General features: G+C 36.6%; 2 protein-coding genes across 2 annotated transcripts; one reads left to right on the top strand and one right to left on the bottom strand.

Moving 5' to 3' along the window:
* Positions 1-4,004: 4,004 nt before the first annotated feature.
* Positions 4,005-5,927, bottom strand: LOC110666540 (zinc finger BED domain-containing protein RICESLEEPER 3-like). The gene is made up of 2 exons (XM_058129307.1): positions 5,346-5,927; positions 4,005-5,258 (listed from the first exon to the last, which is right to left on the bottom strand). Exons 1-2 carry the CDS (start codon positions 5,925-5,927, stop codon positions 4,005-4,007), a joined length of 1,836 nt encoding a protein of 611 aa, XP_057985290.1.
* Positions 5,928-15,980: 10,053 nt separating this feature from the next.
* On the top strand, positions 15,981-23,014 carry LOC131170601 (cold shock domain-containing protein 4-like). The gene is made up of 2 exons (XM_058130036.1): positions 15,981-16,723; positions 22,455-23,014. Exons 1-2 carry the CDS (start codon positions 16,111-16,113, stop codon positions 22,499-22,501), a joined length of 660 nt encoding a protein of 219 aa, XP_057986019.1. The 5' UTR covers positions 15,981-16,110; the 3' UTR covers positions 22,502-23,014.
* The last annotated feature ends 1,603 nt before the right edge of the window (positions 23,015-24,617 follow it).

The raw sequence follows: 24,617 nt of genomic DNA on the forward strand, positions 1-24,617 counted from the left end.
TGTAAAGGAATAACAATAGAACATATAGTTTTAACACTAACATAAAAGTATGCAGACCCCAGGTCAAACAATACATATATATATCTTAGTTACTATTTGAGAAAGTACCAACAACAATATCAAAAGTCTAAGTCTCTTCTCTCTACCGTATAGCGTATACTCCAGCTGGAGCATCACCCTGTTTTGGCTGATTCACAATACTCTGACTTCTAAGTGTACTACCCCTACCTCTACCTTTGCCTCTACTAACTGATGGTGAACTCTTTGGGGTAGAAACTTGGGTTGATCCCTTTGGTGTAGTAAATGATCCAGAACGACCTGGATTTACACAATCCCTAGCAAAATGGCCAGTCTCTCCACAGTTAAAACATGCTCCTACGGCTCTATAACATACCCCACTATGTGGTTTACCACAAGTTTCACAAAGTCGATCCGATTGCATTCACTGGTTTCTGTTGAGTTTCCGATCGGATCGAGGTGGTTTCATCCGGATGATCTATCTCTCTGGACTTCTTACTATCTCTGTTGTATCCCCAAAGTTTGCCTCTTTCCAGTAAGACCACTAGAACTCTGTTCTACTGACTTTCCCTCTTTTTCTGTCTTCTCTGATTTCTTTTTCTCAGAAGCTGCTTCAGATTCAATTCTTTCTAATTCTAGTGCTTGAGAAATAAGTTCAGAGAAGTTGTTATGTTTGAATCCGACCACTTGTAATCTGATACTAGGCTTCAAGCCGGTTTCAAACCTCTTACATCTCTCCCTACTGGTAGAAAGTAGACTTACTGCATAATGGCTCAGGCGGAAAAATTCCCTTTCATATTCAGCCACCGATCTACTCCCCTGTTTCAGACTTAGGAACTCTTGCAGTTTCTAATCTACATAAGCATCAGGGACATATTTTTGTCTGAATTCCCTGAGAAAGTCACTCCAGGTTAGCACTGCAGGTTCTACCAAACTGTGGGGAATGGTTTTCCACCAGTCATAAGCATCCCCCTGTAGCAAAGATACTGAGTATTAAAATCTGAGCTCTCTGTGCAGTGCAGTTTCTTGAATACCCTATCCATCCTTTCTAACCACTATTCTGCCTCTAGAGGATCTACTGTCCCCTTGAACTCTGTAGGCCCATATTTCATCAATTTGTCATATTGTCTAGTAAAAGACTGTGGTTGTACCACTGGTGTCTGTATTGGGGCTTGAGTAGGCACATTACCAGCCATTTGTTGGAACATTGCAGCCATCTGCTGAGCGAACTGAGCAGGGAATTGCGGCAATGCGGGGGCTGGTGCTGCTGAACCATTGACATTATGTAGGGCTGGGGCATCCCCTTGCACCTCATCCTCTATAGATTGATCGATTGAACGATCACCCTCTTCCATAGTCAATGCGAGGATCTTAGACCTCCTAAACAAATAACACAAGTAGATTTCCTCCCGTTAGTGAATATTTATAATGTAATGTACTGTATGTATCAGACAATGATATTGAGCAGTTGTACTATGAAGAAAGAATATTCAAGTAACATGTGAAAATAGAATTTAAAAAAAAACTAGCTCTGATACCACTAAAACATGTCACACCCTACCCCTCTGTAAGGCATAACATGATCCATAGTATATCTAATGAATTACCAACTCCGTCTACTGATAACCCATTAAATACACTACAAGGGATTTTAAAAACTTTTCTTACTTCTTTTACAGTGGTGGGCACTATTTACAGGTGTTAAAAACCTTTTTGAACTGAAGTGATAGAACTAACACATTTGAATTATTTGGAATTTCTGTAAAAATTTTTGGCAGAGTGCCATCTATATTTTGGATAAAACAGTTCTTCAGAAAAACCTGTAAAAAGCACTTCAATATATATTTCCAAATCTCAACTCCAACATGTTTCTCAACACAAATCCACAATAATTTTTCAAAGACTGAGATACAAGAAATATAATACAATTTTCACAAGTCCAAATAACTCATAATTTATTTTACAACTTTAATGTACAATTTTAATTTACAACTGCTCAAAACCAAGAACACTATATACATACAGTGAACATACATTACAATATAAAATGCAGAATATGGTATACTCAATATACTCGATGATTTCTCGCTGAATGTACTAGCAGCCTAGTCTGCTGCCCTGTCAGTCTGTCTACCTGCGACAGCAATGAAAAGCTATCGCTGAGTAAAATTTACTCAGTGGTGCACAATAACAATTTGAAATGCGATATATAAATCTTTTATTGATAGTTCACAAATCAAATGATTCACAATTCCATTTCACAATTTACAAAATTCACCTAACACAAATTTGATCAAGTAATTGAATAATACCGTTTTGCAAATCAATAACACAATTCGATCAAATAACTGAATAATACCATTTTGCAAATCAATAACACAATTCGATCAAATAACTGAATAATACCGTTTTGCAAATCAATAACACAATTCGATCAAATAACTGAATAATACAATGTTGCCAATCGATAACACAATTTAGGCCATGACACAATTTTTCCACACATGCCGTGTTGTACACCACGACAAAACACACTCACCCCAATAATCGAAATCAATGAGGGAGGAAGCTAGCTGAATAATGAGTACTCATCCATACTCACCTCAGACTGGCAAGTCAAAGAGGGAGGAACATAATCACACTCACCCTAGACTGATAAGTCAAAGAGGGAGGAATATATCAACAGTGTCATGCCAAATGTGAATCAAAACAATTTCAAATCACAATATTTCATACAAACCATAAATCACATTTTATCTCAAAATTTCCATTTGCAAAGTTGGCAATACAATAAGTTCCAAATAATATTCCCAAAACCAAAGTAATCAAAACTTATTCATAACTCATTTCTCTACATAAATTTGCTAGTAAAAGAAGTGAATATAAAAGTATTGTGCACGGACACAATTTAAATCTATAATTAGGGGTGAGCATTCGGTCGGTTCGGTTCCGAACCGAACCGAACCGAAATAACCGATAATCGAAAATCCCATAAATTGTAAACCGAACTGAACCGTTTATTGGAGAAAAACCGAACCGAACCGAACCAATTATTATCGGTTCGGTTCGGTTCGGTTAATGAAAAACCGAAATTTCAATTTTTTTTCAAATGCCAAACAGACCTGCTTGACCTGTAAATTGTACATTTGCATTTGTTCACACTTCATGGTATACAATTCATATAAAATCAATTGTGTAGCATCAAATAAACAATCAATTTAATAAAATGTCACTATGCCAAATAAACCATAAAATAAATAAAAGTATAAAACCACTAAACCAAATAATAATCCAAGCATCAAATGCCAAACCATAAAACAAAACATAATTGAAATAAAAGCTAAAATAACCACAACCATACTCTAAATACAATCCAGTTCAGTTATTATTAAAATCCATAAAACAACATAATAATAAAATACTAAATCTCCAACAAGATAAAAGCTAAATACAGTCCATATTAAAATCCATCAAATAACAACAGAATTAAACATAATATTAAAATCCATCAAATCTCCAATAATTTGATTTTGAGCGATCCAACCAAATCCAAAAACATGCTCTAATGAAGATGCAACCGTCAATAGCATTGGGAACCTACACACAAAAAATAATAAAAAAAAGACAATTGATATATAATAATTAATGAAAGCATAAAATAATGTAAAACTTTAAACAATCAAACTTACATCTAAGAGTTAAGGGTAGGGGTTGAACAACTTGATCCCCCTAATTGAGTTAGGCCAACACTTGGCAGTACTGAAAATTGAATTATATAAGGGGAAAAAAAATCAATCCATATTGAAATAAAAATATTAAAAGATAAAAATTATCTAAATACATGTATTTATTACATACCCTCTTCAAACTTTTCAAGTTCCTCTAAATCTTCCTCAATATTTATTGGACAATTTGAGGAACGTGTCCAATCTTGTGCACATATCAAAGCTTCCACAGTGCAGGAGTTAAAGAACTCCTAAAGGGATCTAGTACTCTCCCACGATTACTAAAAGCATTCTCTGATGCAACGATTGAAACTGGACTGCCAATATATCTCTTGCCATTTTTCCAAGGATGGGAAATCTCTCAGAATTGATTTTCCACCATTTTAAGATATCAAAATCTTCCTTGTCCTCTTGAATTGCCTCATTGAGATACACTTCCAACTCTGTTTTTGAATCTAAACCTCCATTTTTTTCTAACTTTTGCTTCTTGTAGTGATGCTTCAAGTACAATTTGGGCTTTAGACTTATTATACTACCACTACCACTTGAGAGCTGTGAGCTAGTGTTATCACTTATTTGCTCACAATCAGTTTGATATTTTTTCTTATACTCATTAAATAAGTCAATCAAAGATGACTTCACCTTCTGGAACAACTGCTCACCCTTTTCTTCACCATGCATTTGGCAAAATTGAAACTCCATATATTCAAACTTATCACGAGGGTCAAGAACAGTAGCAAAATAAATCAATTTATTCATTTTATCTATATCCCCCCAGTACTTGTCAAATTTTTTCTTCATTCTGTCCCCCATATTTTTCACCTCAACATTAGTACTATCCACCCATTGATTTAAAATAAAAGCCAAGTCACTTATCTCACCAAAAAACATGTTAGATGTGATATACCGAGAACCAGAAATACGCAAAGTAAGCTCATAAAAATGAGATAACATTTCAGCCATTTTCCTACATTCAGACCAATCATGAAAATCAGGCACTCCATTCTCTCCCAATTCAAGCCTAAACATAGGTTCTTGTGACTCATACCTCTCGAACGCCCTTTCATATTTTTGAGCTATATTCAACATCAAGTAAGTTGAATTCCACCTAGTTGGCACATCTAAACACAAAGAAGACTTGCCATCAATTTTTTCATATTCAACACACTCCTTAAACTTTTTCAACCTAGCTGGAGAACTCCTAATGTATCTCACTGCATTCCTTACTTTCAGCACTGACTCACCAACATCTTTTAAGCCATCCATGACAACCAAATTAACTATGTGTGCCATACACCTCATATGAAGGTAATCAGAATTAGAAACAGTGACACCCCAATTTGCAAGCTTTTTTTTCAAATAAGAAATGGCTATATCATTTGAACTAGCATTGTCAACTGTAATGGTGAATATCTTATCTAGCCCCCACTCTAGCAAACAAGTTTCAATAGCTCTACCAATTGCATCACCTTTATGACTTGTAATAGGACAAAAATTAATGATTTTCTTATGTAACTTCCAATCATTATCAATGAAATGAGTAGTGATACACATATAATTAATTCATTGTAATGATGTCCATGTATCCGTAGTAAGACTCACCTTTTGACAATTTCTCTTCAAATAAGACTTCAATTTTGACCTCTCCTCAACATACACTAAATAACAATCTCGTGAAATAGTCCAACGAGAGGGAATCTTAAACTTGGGACATATAGCTCTCATAAATTTTCGAAATCCCTCACCTTCTACAAATTTAAATGTCAACTCATCAATGATAATCATGGAAACAAGAGCCTCCCTAATTGCATTTTCATCATATTTCCAAGTAGTAAGTGTGCCTACTTCACCCTCTACATTGTTTGAATTTGGTTGCAAATCCAATAGTGCTTGCCTAGTCTCAATGGCATGTGGATGCTTTTTGCAAGTATTCATATGATTCCTAAGTGCAGTGGTTCCATTTCTCTTAGGATCACAACAAAATTCTTTATTACAATAATTACACTTGCCTTTGGTGTCACCATTATCAGTTTTAAACTTGGTGAAGTGATCCCAAACTGTAGACCTTGGCATGACTGGCTTTCTTTTCACTTTTGATTTTGAACTTGTTGCAGTTTCTTGTTCACTTTGAGTGGAATCAGTTGTATTTGTTGGATCATTTTGCCCGCTGGAACTAGAATCCATGTTCAGCTGCTACAAGAGTACACAAATAATTAACATTAGAACTCTAATCAATATTATTGTGGAGCACAAGCTACCATAGAAAGAGCAATTTCAATTCACATTAATAATATAAATTATTAGTATATTGAAACCTCAATGCGATTTTTAAGTTGTCTAAACCTCGGAATTAGAAGATAACTGCTGTATTCAAGCTAAGAAATTAAATGCTGGATAATGAATACAGCATACTAAAATGATCTCTTTGATGAATATAATAAAAATATGTAGATTAAATTTAATCTAATTATATAACAAAATCAATTAGATGAAGATAATTTACATAGAGGTTACTCAAGGCCAGTGTCCCAAAATTTAACATAGTCATATCAATTTGCCTGTCCCACATTCCTTTAAATATTCTACTTTCTACTCCATTCCATCCACAAATATGCACACCATAAAATTCAAGCACATATCTCCTGAATAACTAGAGAAAAAAAAAAAGAATTGATGTTGCCACCAGAAACTACATATTTTGCAATCACTGCGATACAAAGAGAACAACCATGCTATGAATGACACATCACATAATATCATTTGAATCATTGCCAAGTGCCAACCTGTAAAGCTACAAATAAAAATTCTAATAATGATTTCTAGTGCACATACAGAACTCAAGCTTATAAAAAGTAGCTAGAATATAATAACATTACTCATCCATAAGGGGTGCCAACAACCATCATGATCTCATTTGGATACTAGGTAAATAATAGCTAATTTCACTGGTCTAAAGCAAGGAAAGGAGGCCACACATGACTGGAATTGAAGGTGCAAATTTGAAAATTAGTTCACATACAAATGAACAAGAAGGCAATATTTGGGATTAAATAAACAAAAAGTGCACCACTCTATATTCATAAGATTTCAAACTGTACAGAATGGAAACATATGATAATGATCAAGACACAATTAATCAAGATAAAATCATCACCACACAAGTTTCTCACATAACAAGATAGGCTTCCATAGAAAAGTAAAGCCATCACAGGAACTTGGGAGAATAAAATCTAACAAACATCCAACAAATAATATATTCATACTCTTAAATAGAAAAAAGAAATTTATTTGAGACATGCTATATTAGATATACTAGATAACAAGACGAGCAAAACAAGTAAAGAGCAATAAGTGTAAACGAAATCATAAGCGAAAAACCAACCTTGGCACTGCAGTAAACCACTAGTTACCAAGGCGCCTCAACCTCACAAGCATTAAGATATCTATAACAATTGATAATAGTCAACAAACTTAACCATGCAATTTATGAGATTGACCAATCACCAATTCTAGCAAATAGCCCACAAATTAAGATCATAATAAAATAAGAGAACCTAACAGACACTTCTTTTAAAATCATAACCACAAAGACACCGGATGAACACATGGGCCACACAAAATCAGAAATCACATTTTTAGCACGATATCACATAACTGTCAAACTCATGGTCAACATTAGTCAAGCCAAACCATGAGGTACAACTATCCTTCTACTACATATCATTGTAAATGAAAAACACACTAAAATCAAGCAGAGAACAGACTCAAAAGCTTCCTTATGTATTAGAAACAATATAATAATGGAACTCGATATCAATCCCACAAGCAAGAGGCTAACTTCATAAATTGAGGAAAAGAAAGTAATATACATCACATTTCTCAACACCCGATGGCAAATAATCATCATATCCATGCTCAAGAAAAAAGATCGAAACCATTAACTCCAAATTACAAGCATCCTGCCTAGATTTACCAATAAAACACAAGCTTCACATTCCCATTCAAGCACTAGAACTAACTCAACCAACGCTGTGGATAATAAAAAACTAAATACACAACATCCATCCCACAATCAAGGCATTCACAATTTCGAACGCAGCTTTAAAGAACATACAACCCACAATCACCAAGTTGATTAATCCAGTAACCAACCATATAAGACAAACCATCTAACTCTCAATCCATCTCACATCAAGTTGACCGAGAGACTGAATATAGATTGAATGAAGATTAAACGAAAAACCACCAAATTAAATAGATAACGAATGCTCACCTCGAATGAAGATTGAAGAAGATGCACACCACACACAAGCAAGGAAGAAGAGAGATGAAGAGGAAGCTTGGGATTTTAGTTTTAGGAGGTTGAGCGTGCATCGCATGACAAATGGAAAGAAAGGTTAGGGTTAAGGATTTTAGTTTTAGTTTTAGGATTCTGAGAAGCAATTATGAAATTTTGAAATTTGTGTGTGAAAGAAATTTGGGTTGAGTGTGTGAAAGAAATTTGTGTTGATTTCGGTTTTATTGGGTTCTTCGGTTATAACCGATAACCGAACTGAAATAACTGATAACCGAAAAATTTTAAAAGTATTAACCGAACCGGACCGGTTAAACCGATTAACCGAACCGAACCACTAATTTCGGTTCGGTTCGGTTCGGTTAATCGGTTTAACCCGTAAACTGCTCACCCCTAACTATAATGTTGAATTAAATTTTTAAGTAGAAAATGAGAAGTCAAACTTATTGTGCACAAACACAATTTAAAATAATAACATATAAATAATCATAATTTATTTCAATTGAAAAATTCAGAAGAAATACTTATTATGCACAAACCTCTAATAACTGTCTCTTGGCTCTGACTCAGTGTTTCCTTCCCCTCCCTGAGTCTTTGCTAACTGAGAAATACAATTTGAAGTGTTTCAGTACTCATTTAAACTGTCTCTAACGATAATGCTTGATAATTAATTCACTGAATTCATTTATTCGCTTAGTCAACCTACTATGTTGACCCTTGGTACATTCTAGGTAATTTAGATTTTAATGTCATTAATATGTCACATTCGATAGTCTTTTAAGGTTGGTAGATGTTACTAAATTCATTTCCGTGTATACTGCATTTTCTTGTGATTTGCTGGATTCTGGGATACTAGTTTGACCTAGCCGGACGACCTAGTTTCCTTGGTTTTCGGGTTTCGATCAAAACTACAAACTTGTAGATCTATGTCTTATTGCATGCGGGACAAAATTTCAGGTCATTCTGAGTTTTTTAGACCAAGTTATGGTCATTTTACTATTGCTGGTCAAATTGCACCAAAATTGGTCACTTTAGGTCACTTTAGGTCATTTTAGGTTCGGCCAGTTTTTGGACCCAAACTTGTGCAAGCTGTTTGACTTACTTATGGTCATTTCTGGGCTTTGATGTCTTCATAAGACTTGTAGATATGGGTCTTAACTATTCATGGTTAAAATTTCATGTCAATTAGACCTGTTTTGAGTGAGTTATGGCCTAAAAACTAACTGCTTCCCAAATGGTCAATTTTCAGGCCTCATTTGCACTTAATCCGGATTTGGTCATTTTTCAAGCTACCTTGCAAGCAGAATTTTGGCAAGCTTCCTTCATGAAAGTTGGCACATTTTATGCCTAGTTTCACCTCCAATTGGTCTCATACCAATTGGAGCCACACACTTAAAGTTATAGGCCTAAAACACAAACTGCCTTATTACAATTCTTGCATACATATCAAACATCACTTTTAACACTCACCAAACTTAACATTCAAACTAATTCTGGTTGTACCATGACCTAAACATAATTCACAACACATTATAGGTCATTTTGGCAGCTTACAATTACATTCAATGTGCACCAATAAGTGCAGAATTTGCCCAACTAAATTTACAACAATTTAACTCCATAACCAAGCTCATTCACATAACCAACCTTCACACCACTATACATACATTCAAACTGCCATAACAACCAACACATTTTAACATCATTATTCCATAAACCAAGCATGAATTCCAGCATTCTTCAAGGGTTAGCAAACTGCCACAATGGTACACTTACATTCCATTACTTTCCAAGCTTTAAATTTCATTTTACATTTACATATACTAAGTATACATCACCTAAACAATTTCCTACACAATATACATTTAATCAATCATATAATTCACCATTTACAAGAACAAATAACCTGCCTTCAAGGTATTTCCATGGCTGCCAAAATTACACATTCCCATTCAACATCAAACCTCAAAAATTTCTTCATAATTCAAACACCCATAACATGCTTACAAACTTTAACAAAGCAATATTCAAAAACTCAAACTTACCTATGGATGAGACTTCTTAAATCTTCACCAAAACTTCTTTTTCTTGCTTCCTACATGCTACCCATGATGTGTAGAACAAGTTTAATGAAGAACAATTGGAGAAATTGTGGCTTGATCATTAGGAGTGGAGCTTGCATGCAAGGTGTGGCCATGGTGGACAATGGAGAGAAAATTCAATTCGGCAAAGTGAGGATTTGAGAGGAAGAAGAAGACATTAGTGGAGTAATCTGCCCACTTAGTGAATTTTTAATTCCCATAGTGCTCCACTCATGCTAGGATAATCATTTAATAAGTTTTAAGTGATAATTACTCCATTTACACTCCATTTTTTTTATTTACATTAGGTACCACTAAATTAATTTTTTCATTATATTTTCCAAGTGTAATATTATTTATTTTTAATGGACATTTAGGTCAAAAGACAACTCGGGGTGTCAAATGACCACAATGCCCCTGTTCGGGTTGCATTCCCGATTTTTTGGTAACACCGGGTTTTGTCCGTTTTTCGATTTCTTACTTTTCTTTGTACTAATTATTTAATTTTTCTTTAATATTTCTTATGATATTTATACTTCAATAGGTGTCTCTTTAAGTCTTAAAAATATTTTCCAGAGTTTCCCGCGGTCCAGGGCTAGTCAACGGTCCACACCGTGACTTCCCGGTGCGGTCACCCATCGCTAGGGTTCTCGGCTCGCTTAACTTAGTTGCATTTCTTTACTATTATTTTTCCTTTATTTTTCTTGTATTTTCTTTTCTTGTATTTCATTATTTAATGTTTCCTCACTCATATCGAAGTGTAGTTCTAGGCATTCTAGCTGTCCGGACAACACTGGTCACCGGAACAGTAGAACGCACTATCGAACTTAGGGGTGTTACAGCCAAGATCTGTACTGGTTCCTCCTCATATGTCAAATCAGATTGTACATCAATAGTCTCTGCTGACAAGACATGTGAGGGATCTTATTTATATCTCCTCAGCATTGATACGTGAAACACATTGTATATCTTGTCCAGCTCTGGTGGTAAAGCTAGTCTATAGGTTATCGGACCCACACGTTCGATGATTTCATATGGAACGATAAACCTTGGGCTTAACTTACCATTCTTTCCAAATCTTAGGACTTTCTTCCACGATGCTACTTTCAAAATTACCTTATCACTGACCTCATATTCAATGTCTTTCCTTTTTAAATCTGCATACGACTTCTATTTATCTGAGGCAGCTTTCAATCTATCCTTGATAATCTTTATTTTCTCCTCTGTTTATCTCACCAATTCTGGCCCTATTAACTTATCTTTGCCAAGTTCAGTCCAACACAAAGGCATTCTTCATTTTCTTCCATATAAAGCCTCATATGGTGCCATCTTTATGCTTGATTGATAATTGTTGTTATATGCAAATTCCATCAATGGAAGATATCTATCCCAGCTTCCTCCAAAATCCATGATGCAGCTTCTAAGCATATCCTCCAATATCTGTATCACCCTTTCTGATGGCCCATCCATCTGTGGATGGAAAGCAGTACTGAAATACAATTGTGTACCCAAGGCCTCTTGTAACTTCTTCTGTAACACCTCCGTTTGCATAGCCTGGTAGATTTCACTGTTCCGGTGACCGGTGTCGATCCGGACAATTAATAGGATTAGGGCCACACTTAAGACAACTTGAGAAGCCATAAACATAAATAATTAGTAATGTTTAATTAGTTAACTACAAATAAGAAAAACAGAACATAAGAGGTTAAACGAGCCGAGAGTCACAGCGATGAGTGACCTCCTCGGGAACGACTGCGAAGTCGTTTTAAACTCAAATTTCGAACCGTAAAAAGTGACGCTGCGGTCCTTAGGACCCTCATGAACACAGTGGAAAAGAGAAAACCACGAAAAAGAACTGTTAAGCTACCAAATAATTAGGTCAGGGAGCCGGAAGAAATATTGGATTATTTGCAAACCGGGATGAACCGGCGAGGGGCAATTTGGTTAATTGACCCCGAGAGCTGACTCCTGACCTAACTGTCAAATAAAATCGGAGAAAAGAAAATTTCAGAATCGAGAATTAAATTAAAGAAATAATAGAAAAAAAAATAAATAAATAAAAAAAAAAAAAAAAAGGAAAGAGGTTGGAAAAGTCAAAAGTTATGACATCATGTATGATGTCATAACTAAATTAATAAATTGAATTAATTAATTTGGAATTAGTGGTCTTTCATAAGCAAAAACGTGTAAGGGAAAAACAAAAGAAAATCTCTTCTTCTTTCATCTTCCTTGCCACCCCATCTTCCTCCCAAGTTCCTCCATGAGTGGACTTCCATGTAAGCTTACTTTTAAGCTTAGTTTTCTTCACTTAATTCAAATAACTCCATTAAAAACCTCCCTAGAGCTTATTGTTACAACTTGAGAAGAGGATTACAAGAAGAAGGAAGAGTTAAAGATAGGGTTTTGAAGCTTTAACAAAAGGTTAGTATGTTAAATTGTTACTTTTCCATTCAAATGCATGTTTAGGTAATTAAGTGAGCTAATAACTTGATTTAAATGAAACAAATATGGGGAAAGAATTAAATTGAAATTTTGGGCAGCTTGAGAGGAGTGTGGTTTGCATGAATATGATGCAATTGAGTGAGTTTAGAAGCTTTACTTGGTGAAATGATTAACATTAAAATTATTAGAAGTAGTTAAATGCAAGAGTTAGTGAGATTAAGGTTTCAATGCTAGGGTTTATGGACTAAAATTTGGAGAAATGCATAAATGGCATGTTTAACCTATTGTGACATGAAATAATGATCAATTAGGACCAAATAAATTGGATGGGAATGGTGGAAAAATTAGCTAAATTCGTAGGTCAATGCAGCATGACCAAACCCACTTTGAAGGACCAAAACTCAAATTTTACAAGTCCAATTGATATTCCACCAATTGGAGATGAAAATAGACATAAAAGAGCACAATTTTCATTAAGGAACCATGACCAAAAACTGACCAAAACTTGGTGAAACAATTGACCAAAGTGAATTGATTGCAGGCTGCCCTGCACCAAAACTGACCAAATGAACAGTAACTGTTCATTTGGTCATAACTCGAGCTAGGTAGGTCAAATTGACCTGAAATTTTACCAGCAATTAGATATGATATAGACCTAAAACTTTCATGAAGAACACCAACCCAAATTAGGCCATTAACACATTCAAATCATTGAGCAAAGTTAAAATTACTGTACTGAAATTCTGCAGAATTTTCATTGAGCAGCAATGTTTGGAGGGCTATAACTCTCTCTAGAAAACTCGGATTTAGGCGATTCTTGAACCGATGGAAACCTAAGACATAGTACAACATTTCATATGAAGAAAGTGAGACCGAATTATGAACTTAACTTGATCAAACAATTGACCAAAGTTGGACCAAAAATCTGCCAGCACCTAAATTGCAGTATGAACAGTGCACGTGAACAGTAAACTTATTTTGGCCATAACTTGAGCTACAAAACTCCGATTGAGGTGATCCAAAAATGAGAATACACTTAAGACAATAAGGAACATTTTCTATGAAGGAAGTTTTGTCAAATTCCAACAGTAGATCGACCAATGGAATAGTGCAACTTCGAAAAACCAAAACCGAAAATTGGCAATTTTGCCAAAATGACCTAAGCTTTAAACAAATGACCAAAACCAACAAGTTTGGTGACCAAAATGTGGTATGTGGGTGAAGTTGGAGTTCCCATACCCATTAAGCCTTAGAAAGTCAATAATTTGACTTGAATAGTGCAGTGAATAGTAACCCGAAACACAAAATTTCGAGAACGTCGAATTTAACACGTTAGAGCTAGCTAAATGTGAAGTTAAGTTTATTTTGGATTTATTTTAAGTTCTAGTACTGAAACATTATAAAATTGTGTGTTTCAGTTGAAAAGAATATCGGGAAGGAACCCGAGGAACCGAGTCGAGGCTAAAGGACGACTCGTTTGAGGTTTGTGCACAACATATACTTTTATAATCATCTTTTGCATATCGTTTTAAATAATGTGAAATATTGGATTATGACATTCTTATGATGTTGATCTAAATTGTTGAAAGTTATTATGTATATTTGAAAAGAAAATGTTTAGCAAATTGTTAAGATAAGTTTTGAAACCACAATGTCATGACCACATATTTGAACACCTCACTAGCACGACTAGTGGGGTAATTAGTTTCAATTTTGATTCCTTCTCGGAGAAGTGTTGAGGTGTGCCAAGAGAAGAGGATGTGAATTGATATCCATATATTTGAGCTAGCTAGCCTTGTGATGTGATTTCTCTTTAGCCTCTGGCTATTGAGATTCTATTTGTTTCGAATGGCATGATTTAATTGTGGGTTTTATGAAATGTGTTTTGATACTTTGAAATAAACTTGGTTTACATGTAAAATCTTACAATGCATGATTGTATTTAATTTTCATGTTTAATCAAATTTTTGAATGAATGTGCTTTAAGTTTTGCATAAAGATTATTTTAGTATATTGTGCACCACTGAGTCTTAGTACTCAGCGATAGCTTTTATTGCTGTCGCAGATACAGAGATTAGAGGAGCAGCAGATCGAGTCACGAGGTGTGTGAAGTCATCATTTGAAGCCTTCTGTATAATTTATACCCTAACAGTAAATACTTCTTTTGATGTATATATTGCACATAAATGTATGGACATGTAAAAATGGGTCTTGAGCAGCTTGTACACAAATTTGTATGAAGTTTGTAATAAAGTTTAGTTTGTGTTTCTTTTGATATAAATTTGTAAGGTTATGTATAAATTATTTTGTTTTTAATGAAATATGAATGATATTGATTGATGATTTTGAGAATTATTGAACTTGTGAATTTTGATAAATTGATTGAGTTTGATTGTGAAACCAAGTAGTGGTTGAGAAAATCTTTTAGAAGTGCTTTTACAGTATTCAAGAACGGTTTTCTCAAAATACAGAGGAAACTCACAAAATTTTTATCAAATTTATGGAAAACTAAAATGGCCAAAAATATTAATTAGTTTTAATTTCAACTAAATGTTTTAAATACTCATTAGAAATGCTCACCACTTGTCAAAGATAAGAAAATTGTTTTAAAATCCCTTGTAGGGTACTTAATGAGTTATCGGTAGGTGAAGTTCGGTAGTTCATTAGGTATTCTACGGGATCATGTTATGCCTTACAGAGGGGTAAGGTGTGACATGTTTTAGTGGTATCAGAGCAAGTTTTTGAATTATGTTTTCAATTGTGAATTTGTGTCTTTTCTTTGTTAAGTACAACTGCTCAATGTCCATATTTGTTACATACAGTGCATTACATCATGAATATGAACTAACGGAGGGAAATCTCCTTGTGTTACTTGTTCAGGAGATACCCTAACTTCAGCTTGAAATGGAAGAAGGATCGCTCATTGAGCAAATTGCTGAAGCCGAGGCACAAGGGGAAGCCCCACTTTACCGAATGTCGGTGGGTCAAGAAGACTACCCACAAATGCCGCAAATTCCTCGCACCGCATGCCAGATAGCGGCAATGTTTCAACAAATGGTCAGTATGCCTGCTCAAGCTCCACCCCAACCACCTGTGGCACAACCACTGCCTCCAGCCAGACAATATGATAAATTATTGAAGTATGGGGCTGCAGAATTTAAGGGTACAGTAGACCCACTTGAGGCAGAGCAATGGCTTGAAAGAATGGACAGAGTATTTAAGAAGCTGCACTGCCAAGATGAATTAAAGTTTGAGTATTCTGTGTCTCTACTGCAAGGGGATGCGTATGATCGTGGAAGACCATCCCCACGCCTTGCTGAACCACGTGCTAACACAGGATGACTTTATCAGAGAGTTCGCATGTAAATACATCCTGCACGCATATGTTGATCAGAAGTTACAAGAGTTTTTGAGTCTAAAACAAGGGAATAGATCAGTGGCAGAGTATGAGAGGGAGTTCTCCCGCCTGAGTCACTATGCGGAGAGTCTCCTTACTACCAGTAAAGCAAGATGCAAGAGATTTGAGACGGGTTTGAAGCCCAGCATACGGATGCAAGTTGTAGGATTTCGACACAGCAACTTCTCAGAACTTATGTCTCAAGCACTTGAACTGGAGAGAGTTGAAGCAGAAGCAAACCCAGTGAAGGAAAAAGTCGAGAAATTAGAAAAAGACAAGGGGGAAAAATCAGTTGAGCAGAGTTCTGGTGCTACCTCCGGAAAGAAAAAGAAGTTTAGTGGACCCAGCAGGGGTCGAGGTGGCAGATTTGGCAGAGGCAGATTTTCTGGTCAGAGACCCCCTAGGTCTGGTCAGCAGTCAAGCAGGGGTTCACATTCTGCCCGCCCCTGTGAGACTTGTGGCAAGATTCATGGGGGGGAATGTTATTGGGCCACTGGAGCCTGCTTTAACTGTGGAGGCAAGGGCCATATAGCTAAAGATTGTACTAGTGCTCCGAGATATGGTCCAGCTCCTACTACTGCCGAGGGATCTATTCAGAGTCCTGCTCCTAGAGGTTCACAGTCTGTTGGCAGAGGAAGAGGCAGAGGTAGAGGCACTGCTTCAGGCAGTCAGGGCACAGTTGGTCAGTCTGCACAAGGAAGTGCGTCAGCCAGAGTCTACACGATGAGACAGCGAGAAGAGGCTGAGACTTCCGATGTGGTAGCTGGTACATTCTCTATCTCTGGTCAAGATGTATTTGTGTTGTTTGATCCGGGTTCAACCCATTCATATGTTAGTGCTAGCATAGTCAATTCACTTGCTGTTCTATGTGTGCAAATGGGTTTTGAAGTGCTAGTAACTAGTCCGTTAGGACAAGAGGTCCGGGTCAACAGAATCTATAGAGACTGTCCTTTGGTGATCCAAGGACATGTTTTCCTGTCAGACTTGATTGAAATGCCCTTCAGAGAGTATGATATCATCTTGGGCATGGATTGGTTAGCCAGGCATCACGCCATGATTGACTGTAGACTGAAGACAGTCACTTTTGGTCTCCCTTTGTACGGTGATGTGGTAATACATGGGGAGAGGCATTTACTGCCATCAAACATCATTTCGGCTGCACTAGCCAGAAGAATGATCAGAAAGGGGTGTGAAGCATACTTGGCACATGTGATAGACACCCAAGTGGGGAGTCCAGCACTAAGGGACATCCCTACGATATGTGACTTTCCGGATGTGTTTCCTGATGAATCGCCGGATTACCTCCAGAAAGAGAGGTGCAGTTTGAGATTAATGTTATGCCTGGTGTGGACCCAATCTCCATAACGCCATATAGAATGGCACCTGCAGAATTGAAAGAGTTGAAAGTGCAGTTGCAAGAACTGCTTGAGAAGGGCTTCATCCGCCCTAGTGTGTCACCTTGGGGAGCGCCAGTATTGTTTGTAAAGAAGAAGGATGGCACTCTCCGGTTATGCATTGATTATCGGCAGTTGAATAAGGTGACAATAAAGAATAGATATCCATTACCCCGCATTGATGACTTATTTGATCAGTTGAGGGGTGCAGCTGTGTTTTCCAAAATTGACCTGAGATCAGGTTATTATCAGCTGAAAGTACAAGAGCAAAGTATTTCTAAAATCGCTTCGTAACCCGCTATGGCCATTATGAGTTCCTAGTTATGCCATTCGGGTTAACTAATGCTCCTACGCTTTTATGGATCGATGAACACTATCTTCGCACCATACCTCACCGATTTGTTGTGGTATTCATAGATGATATATTGGTCTATTCGAGGAATGCGTAAGAGCATGATAGACATCTCATGATTGTAATCGCAGACTTTAAGAGAGAAACAATATATGCCAAATTGTCGAAGTGTGAATTTTGGCTGAAAGAAATATCTTTCTTGGGGCATGTAGTATCGTAAGAGGGCATTAAGGTAGATCCAAGTAAGATTGAAGTCGCCCTTAATTGGAGGCCACCTAAATGTCACGTAAATTTGTAGTTTTCTGGTTTAGCCGATACTACCGTAGATTTGTGAAGGATTCTCCATGTTGGCATCTCCATTGACCAAGCCGCTTAGAAAAGATGTAAAATTTCAAAGGACGGACAAATGCTAGCAAAGCTTTAATGAATTGAAGAGATGTTTGACAGAGGCTCCAGTCTTGACTTTACCTACACCGGGTAAAGAATATACAGTTTACAGCGATGCTTCTCATAATGGGTTAGGTTGTGTGTTGATGCAAGATCGAAATGTCATTGCCTATGCATCACGCCAGCTAAAACCGCATGAGAGGAATTATCCGACACATGACTTGGAGCTTGCAGCTATAGTGTTTGCTCTTAAGATCCGAGACATTATTTGTATGGGGAGAAATGTTACATCTACAGATCATAAGAGTTTGAAGTATTTGGGCACCCGTAAAGAGTTGAATTTGAGACAGAGGAGATGGTTAGAGTTGATAAAAGACTATGATTGTCTGATAGACTATCAGCCAGGGAAAGCTAATGTTGTGGCTGACGCCCTAAGTCGCAAGACTATGGCGAGTCTACAGGTTACTCCTTTGTCTTTGGTACATGAGTTAAGATCATTGCATGCCAGCTTAGAGATTAATGATGAGGGGCAGACAGCAGTTGCATGGCATGTACAGCCAGTATTGATTGATCAGATCAGAATGGCTGCTCAGAATGATCAGAAATATCAGAAGCTGATGGAAGAAGTCCGACAGGGCAAGAAACCAGAATTCTCACTCAGAGATGATGGTCTATTGCTACACCAGGGCAGAATGTGTGTTCCTAATGATGTTGAATTGAGGAGGATCATTTTAAAGGAAGCACATGAGTCTCCTTTTGCCATGCACCCTGGTGGTACAAAAATGTATAGAGGGCTAAAGGAGCATTACTGGTGGATGGGTATGAAGAGAGATGTGGCAGAGTTTGTATCCAAATGCCTAACTTGTCAGCAAGTGAAGGCAGAGCATCAAGTACCCGCTGGGTTGTTACATCCACTACCGCACTGCAGTGGAAATGGGAGAGAATAACGATGGATTTTGTGATGGGACTTCCGAGGACACAAAAGAGTCATGATGCAGTTTGGGTCATTGTTGACAGACTGACTAAATCTGCTCATTTTCTGCCAGTTCGGATGGACTACAATTTGGACAGATTGGCCAGGTTGTACATCGATGAGATTGTGAGATTGCATGGAGTGCCAGTATCTATTGTATCGCAGAGATCCAAGGTTCACTTCTAGACTCTGGGGTAGTCTTCAGAGAGCCCTAGGAACTAGATTGAACTTCAGTACTGCATTCCATCCACAGACAGATGGCCAGTCTGAGAGGGTAATTCAGATCTTGGAGGATATGCTACGGGCTTGTGTTATTGAGTTTGAGGGTAGTTGGGATACACACTTGCCTTTGATTGAGTTTGCTTACAACAACAGCTACCAATCAAGCATTGGGATGCCTCCATATGAAGCTTTGTATGGCAGAAAATGTAGAACCCGTTGTGTTGGGATGACGTGGGTGAAAGAAAGATGATTGGACCCGAAATTGTTCAACAAATTGAAGAGAAAATCAAGGTGATCCGAGATCGACTTAAGACTGCATCAGACCGTCAGAAGTCCTATATTGATTTGAAAAGAAGGGATATTGAGTATGCAGTGGGTGAGAAAGTTTTCCTCAAAGTTTCTCCTTGGAAGAGAATTATGAGATTCGGCAGAAAGGGGAAACTGAGTCCTCGTTTCATTGGGCCATATGAGGTTCTGGAAAGAGTGGGTCCTTTGGCATATCGGTTGGCACTACCTCCAGAGTTGGAAAAGATACATAATGTCTTCCATGTGTCTATGTTGAGGAGGTATCGATCAGACCCATCTCATGTACTACCAGTAGAAGAAATAGAAGTGAATCCAGACCTCACATATGAAGAAGAACCCATAAAGATTCTGGCTTATGAGGTGAAGCAGCTACGGAATAAGCAGATACCGTTGGTAAAAGTGCTGTGGAACCATCATTCGGGCCAAGAAGCTACTTGGGAACGAGAGGAGGACATGAGGAGACAACACCCACAGCTGTTCAGAGATTGATACCAGGTAAAATTTCGAGACGAAATTTATTTAAGAGGGGGAGAATTGTAACACCCCCGTTTGCATAGCCTGGTAGATTTCACTGTTCCGGTGACCGGTGTCGGTCCGGACAATTAATAGGATTAGGGCCACACTTAAGACAACTTGAGAAGCCATAAACATAAATAATTAGTAATGTTTAATTAGTTAACTACAAATAAGAAAAACAGAACATAAGAGGTTAAACGAGCCGAGAGTCACAGCGATGAGTGACCTCCTCGGGAACGACTGCGAAGTCGTTTTAAACTCAAATTTCGAACCGTAAAAAGTGACGCTGCGGTCCTTAGGACCCTCATGAACACAGTGGAAAAGAGAAAACCACGAAAAAGAACTGTTAAGCCAGTCAAATAATTAGGTCGTGAGCCAAGAAATATTGGATTATTTGCAAACCGGATGAACCGTGGAGGGTCAATTTGGTTAATTGACCCCGAGAGCTGACTCCTGACCTAACTGTCAAATAAAATCGGAGAAAAGAAAATTTCAGAATCGAGAATTAAATTAAAGAAATAATAGAAAAAAAATAAATAAATAAATAAAAAAAAAAAAAAAAGGAAAGAGGTTGGAAAAGTCAAAAGTTATGACATCATGTATGATGTCATAACTAAATTAATAAATTGAATTAATTAATTTGGAATTAGTGGTCTTTCATAAGCAAAAACGTGTAAGGGAAAAACAAAAGAAAATCTCTTCTTCTTTCATCTTCCTTGCCACCCCATCTTCCTCCCAAGTTCCTCCATGAGTGGACTTCCATGTAAGCTTACTTTTAAGCTTAGTTTTCTTCACTTAATTCAAATAACTCCATTAAAAACCTCCCTAGAGCTTATTGTTACAACTTGAGAAGAGGATTACAAGAAGAAGGAAGAGTTAAAGATAGGGTTTTGAAGCTTTAACAAAAGGTTAGTATGTTAAATTGTTACTTTTCCATTCAAATGCATGTTTAGGTAATTAAGTGAGCTAATAACTTGATTTAAATGAAACAAATATGGGGAAAGAATTAAATTGAAATTTTGGGCAGCTTGAGAGGAGTGTGGTTTGCATGAATATGATGCAATTGAGTGAGTTTAGAAGCTTTACTTGGTGAAATGATTAACATTAAAATTATTAGAAGTAGTTAAATGCAAGAGTTAGTGAGATTAAGGTTTCAATGCTAGGGTTTATGGACTAAAATTTGGAGAAATGCATAAATGGCATGTTTAACCTATTGTGACATGAAATAATGATCAATTAGGACCAAATAAATTGGATGGGAATGGTGGAAAAATTAGCTAAATTCGTAGGTCAATGCAGCATGACCAAACCCACTTTGAAGGACCAAAACTCAAATTTTACAAGTCCAATTGATATTCCACCAATTGGAGATGAAAATAGACATAAAAGAGCACAATTTTCATTAAGGAACCATGACCAAAAACTGACCAAAACTTGGTGAAACAATTGACCAAAGTGAATTGATTGCAGGCTGCCCTGCACCAAAACTGACCAAATGAACAGTAACTGTTCATTTGGTCATAACTCGAGCTAGGTAGGTCAAATTGACCTGAAATTTTACCAGCAATTAGATATGATATAGACCTAAAACTTTCATGAAGAACACCAACCCAAATTAGGCCATTAACACATTCAAATCATTGAGCAAAGTTAAAATTACTGTACTGAAATTCTGCAGAATTTTCATTGAGCAGCAATGTTTGGAGGGCTATAACTCTCTCTAGAAAACTCGGATTTAGGCGATTCTTGAACCGATGGAAACCTAAGACATAGTACAACATTTCATATGAAGAAAGTGAGACCGAATTATGAACTTAACTTGATCAAACAATTGACCAAAGTTGGACCAAAAATCTGCCAGCACCTAAATTGCAGTATGAACAGTGCACGTGAACAGTAAACTTATTTTGGCCATAACTTGAGCTACAAAACTCCGATTGAGGTGATCCAAAAATGAGAATACACTTAAGACAATAAGGAACATTTTCTATGAAGGAAGTTTTGTCAAATTCCAACAGTAGATCGACCAATGGAATAGTGCAACTTCGGAAAACCAACAACCTAAATTGGCAATTTTGCCAAAATGACCTAAGCTTTAAACAAATGACCAAAACCAACAAGTTTGGTGACCAAAATGTGGTATGTGGGTGAAGTTGGAGTTCCCATACCTATTAAGCCTTAGAAAGTCAATAATTTGACTTGAATAGTGCAGTGAATAGTAACCCGAAACACAAAATTTCGAGAACGTCGAATTTAACACGTTAGAGCTAGCTAAATGTGAAGTTAAGTTTATTTTGGATTTATTTTAAGTTCTAGTACTGAAACATTGTAAAATTGTGTGTTTCAGTTGAAAAGAATATCGGGAAGGAACCCGAGGAACCGAGTCGAGGCTAAAGGACGACTCGTTTGAGGTTTGTGCACAACATATACTTTTATAATCATCTTTTGCATATCGTTTTAAATAATGTGAAATATTGGATTATGACATTCTTATGATGTTGATCTAAATTGTTGAAAGTTATTATGTATATTTGAAAAGAAAATGTTTAGCAAATTGTTAAGATAAGTTTTGAAACCACAGTGTCATGACCACATATTTGAACACCTCACTAGCACGACTAGTGGGGGTAATTAGTTTCGAATTTTGATTCCTTCTCTGGAGAAGTGTTGAGGTGTGCCAGTAGAAGAGGATGTGAATGGATATCCATATATTTGAGCTAGCTAGCCTTGTGATGTGATTTCTCTTTAGCCTCTGGCTATTGAGATTCTATTTGTTTCGAATGGCATGATTTAACTGTGGGTTTTATGAAATGTGTTTTGATACTTTGAAATAAACTTGGTTTACATGTAAAATCTTACAATGCATGATTGTATTTAATTTTCATGTTTAATCAAATTTTTGAATGAATGTGCTTTAAGTTTTGCATAAAGATTATTTTAGTATATTGTGCACTGCTTGAGTCTTAGTACTCGTGATAGCTTTATTCTTTGTCGCAGATCTGAGAGATTAGAGGAGCAGCAGATCTTGAGGTGTGTGAAGTCATCGATTTGAAGCCTTCGGGAATAATTTATACCCTAACAGTAAATACTTCTTTTGATGTATATATTGCACATAAATGTATGGACATGTAAAAATGGGTCTTGAGCAGCTTGTACACAAATTTGTATGAAGTTTGTAATAAAGTTTAGTTTGTGTTTCTTTTGATATAAATTTGTAAGGTTATGTATAAATTATTTTGTTTTTAATGAAATATGAATGATATTGATTGACAGTATTTTGAGAATTATTGAACTTGTGAATTTTGATAAATTGATTGAGTTTGATTGTGAAACCGAAGTAGTGGTTGAGAAAATCTTTTAGAAGTGCTTTTTACAGGTATTCGAAGAACGGTTTTCTCAAAATACAGAGGAAACTCTGTCAAAATTTTTATCAAATTTGCGGAAAACTAAAATGGCCAAAAATATTAATTAGTTTTAATTTCAACTAAATGTTTTAAATACTCATTAGAAATGCTCACCACTTGTCAAAGATAAGAAAATTGTTTTAAAATCCCTTGTAGGGTACTTAATGAGTTATCGGTAGGTGAAGTTCGGTAGTTCATTAGGTATTCTACGGGATCATGTTATGCCTTACAGAGGGGTAAGGTGTGACATCTTCTAAAGCCTGGATGTGAACCTCGGGTCTCTATCTGAAATGATGGATACTGACACCGCATGTAACTGAACTTTCTCACTTATGTACAATTTTGCTAACTTCTCCAGTGAGTAGTCGATTCTAACTTGTAGAAAATAAGTGGACTTAGTCAATCCGTCTGTTATCACCCACACTGCATCATGCTTCTTCTGTGTAAGAGGGAAACCAATAACAAAGTCCATGGTGATGCGATCCCATTTCAACTCTGGTATTGTTATTGGTTGTAATAACCCTAATGGGACTTGGTGCTTTGCTTTAATTTGCTAGCATATCAAGCATTTTGCCATATAATTCACAATTTCCTTTTTCATCCCAGACCACCAATACTGAGTTTTCAAATCCTAGTACATCTTTGTGCTCCCTGGATGTATAGCATGAAAGCTGCTATGCACTTCTTTAAGTATGCTCTTTTTAATTTACCCATTATCAGGTACACATATTCTCCCTTTATAGTACAAATAACCGTCTCCCTTGATCTCACATTCACTTTCCTTCTCCTCTTGTATTTGCCCCACAATTGTCATCAACTTCATATCTAGTTTCTGCCCTTCTTACACCTGCTGTAAGAGACTGAGCTTTACTTGCAATTCAGCCATAAATAGCTCCATCTTGTGCTAAAGACAAGTAAGCATTCAAAGTCCTTAAGGCCACTAATGACTTTCTGCTAAGTGCATTTGCCACCACATTTGCCTTCCCAGGATGATAATCAATAACACAATCATAATCCTTTAAGAACTCAATCCATCTTCTCTACCTTGGGTTAAGTTCCTTTTGAGTTGACAAATATTTAAAACTCTTGTGAATTGTGTAAATGTA

Source organism: Hevea brasiliensis, chromosome 11 (genome assembly GCF_030052815.1).
Source record: "Hevea brasiliensis isolate MT/VB/25A 57/8 chromosome 11, ASM3005281v1, whole genome shotgun sequence".
NCBI classification, from domain to species: Eukaryota; Viridiplantae; Streptophyta; class Magnoliopsida; order Malpighiales; family Euphorbiaceae; genus Hevea; species Hevea brasiliensis.

Excerpts from the sequence above, each read along its gene's own strand:
- LOC110666540 (XM_058129307.1), bottom strand. The coding sequence starts at position 5,927 with ATGGATTCTAGTTCCAGCGGGCAAAATGATCCAACAAATACAACTGAT. Across the intron at positions 5,259-5,345 it reads TGAAGAGAAATTGTCAAAAG|TTACATAAGAAAATCATTAA; the intron begins GTGAGTCTTACT and ends AATGATTGGAAG.
- LOC131170601 (XM_058130036.1), top strand. The coding sequence starts at position 16,111 with ATGCAAGTTGTAGGATTTCGACACAGCAACTTCTCAGAACTTATGTCT. Across the intron at positions 16,724-22,454 it reads GACTTCCGATGTGGTAGCTG|TTGAAAAGAATATCGGGAAG; the intron begins GTACATTCTCTA and ends TGTGTGTTTCAG.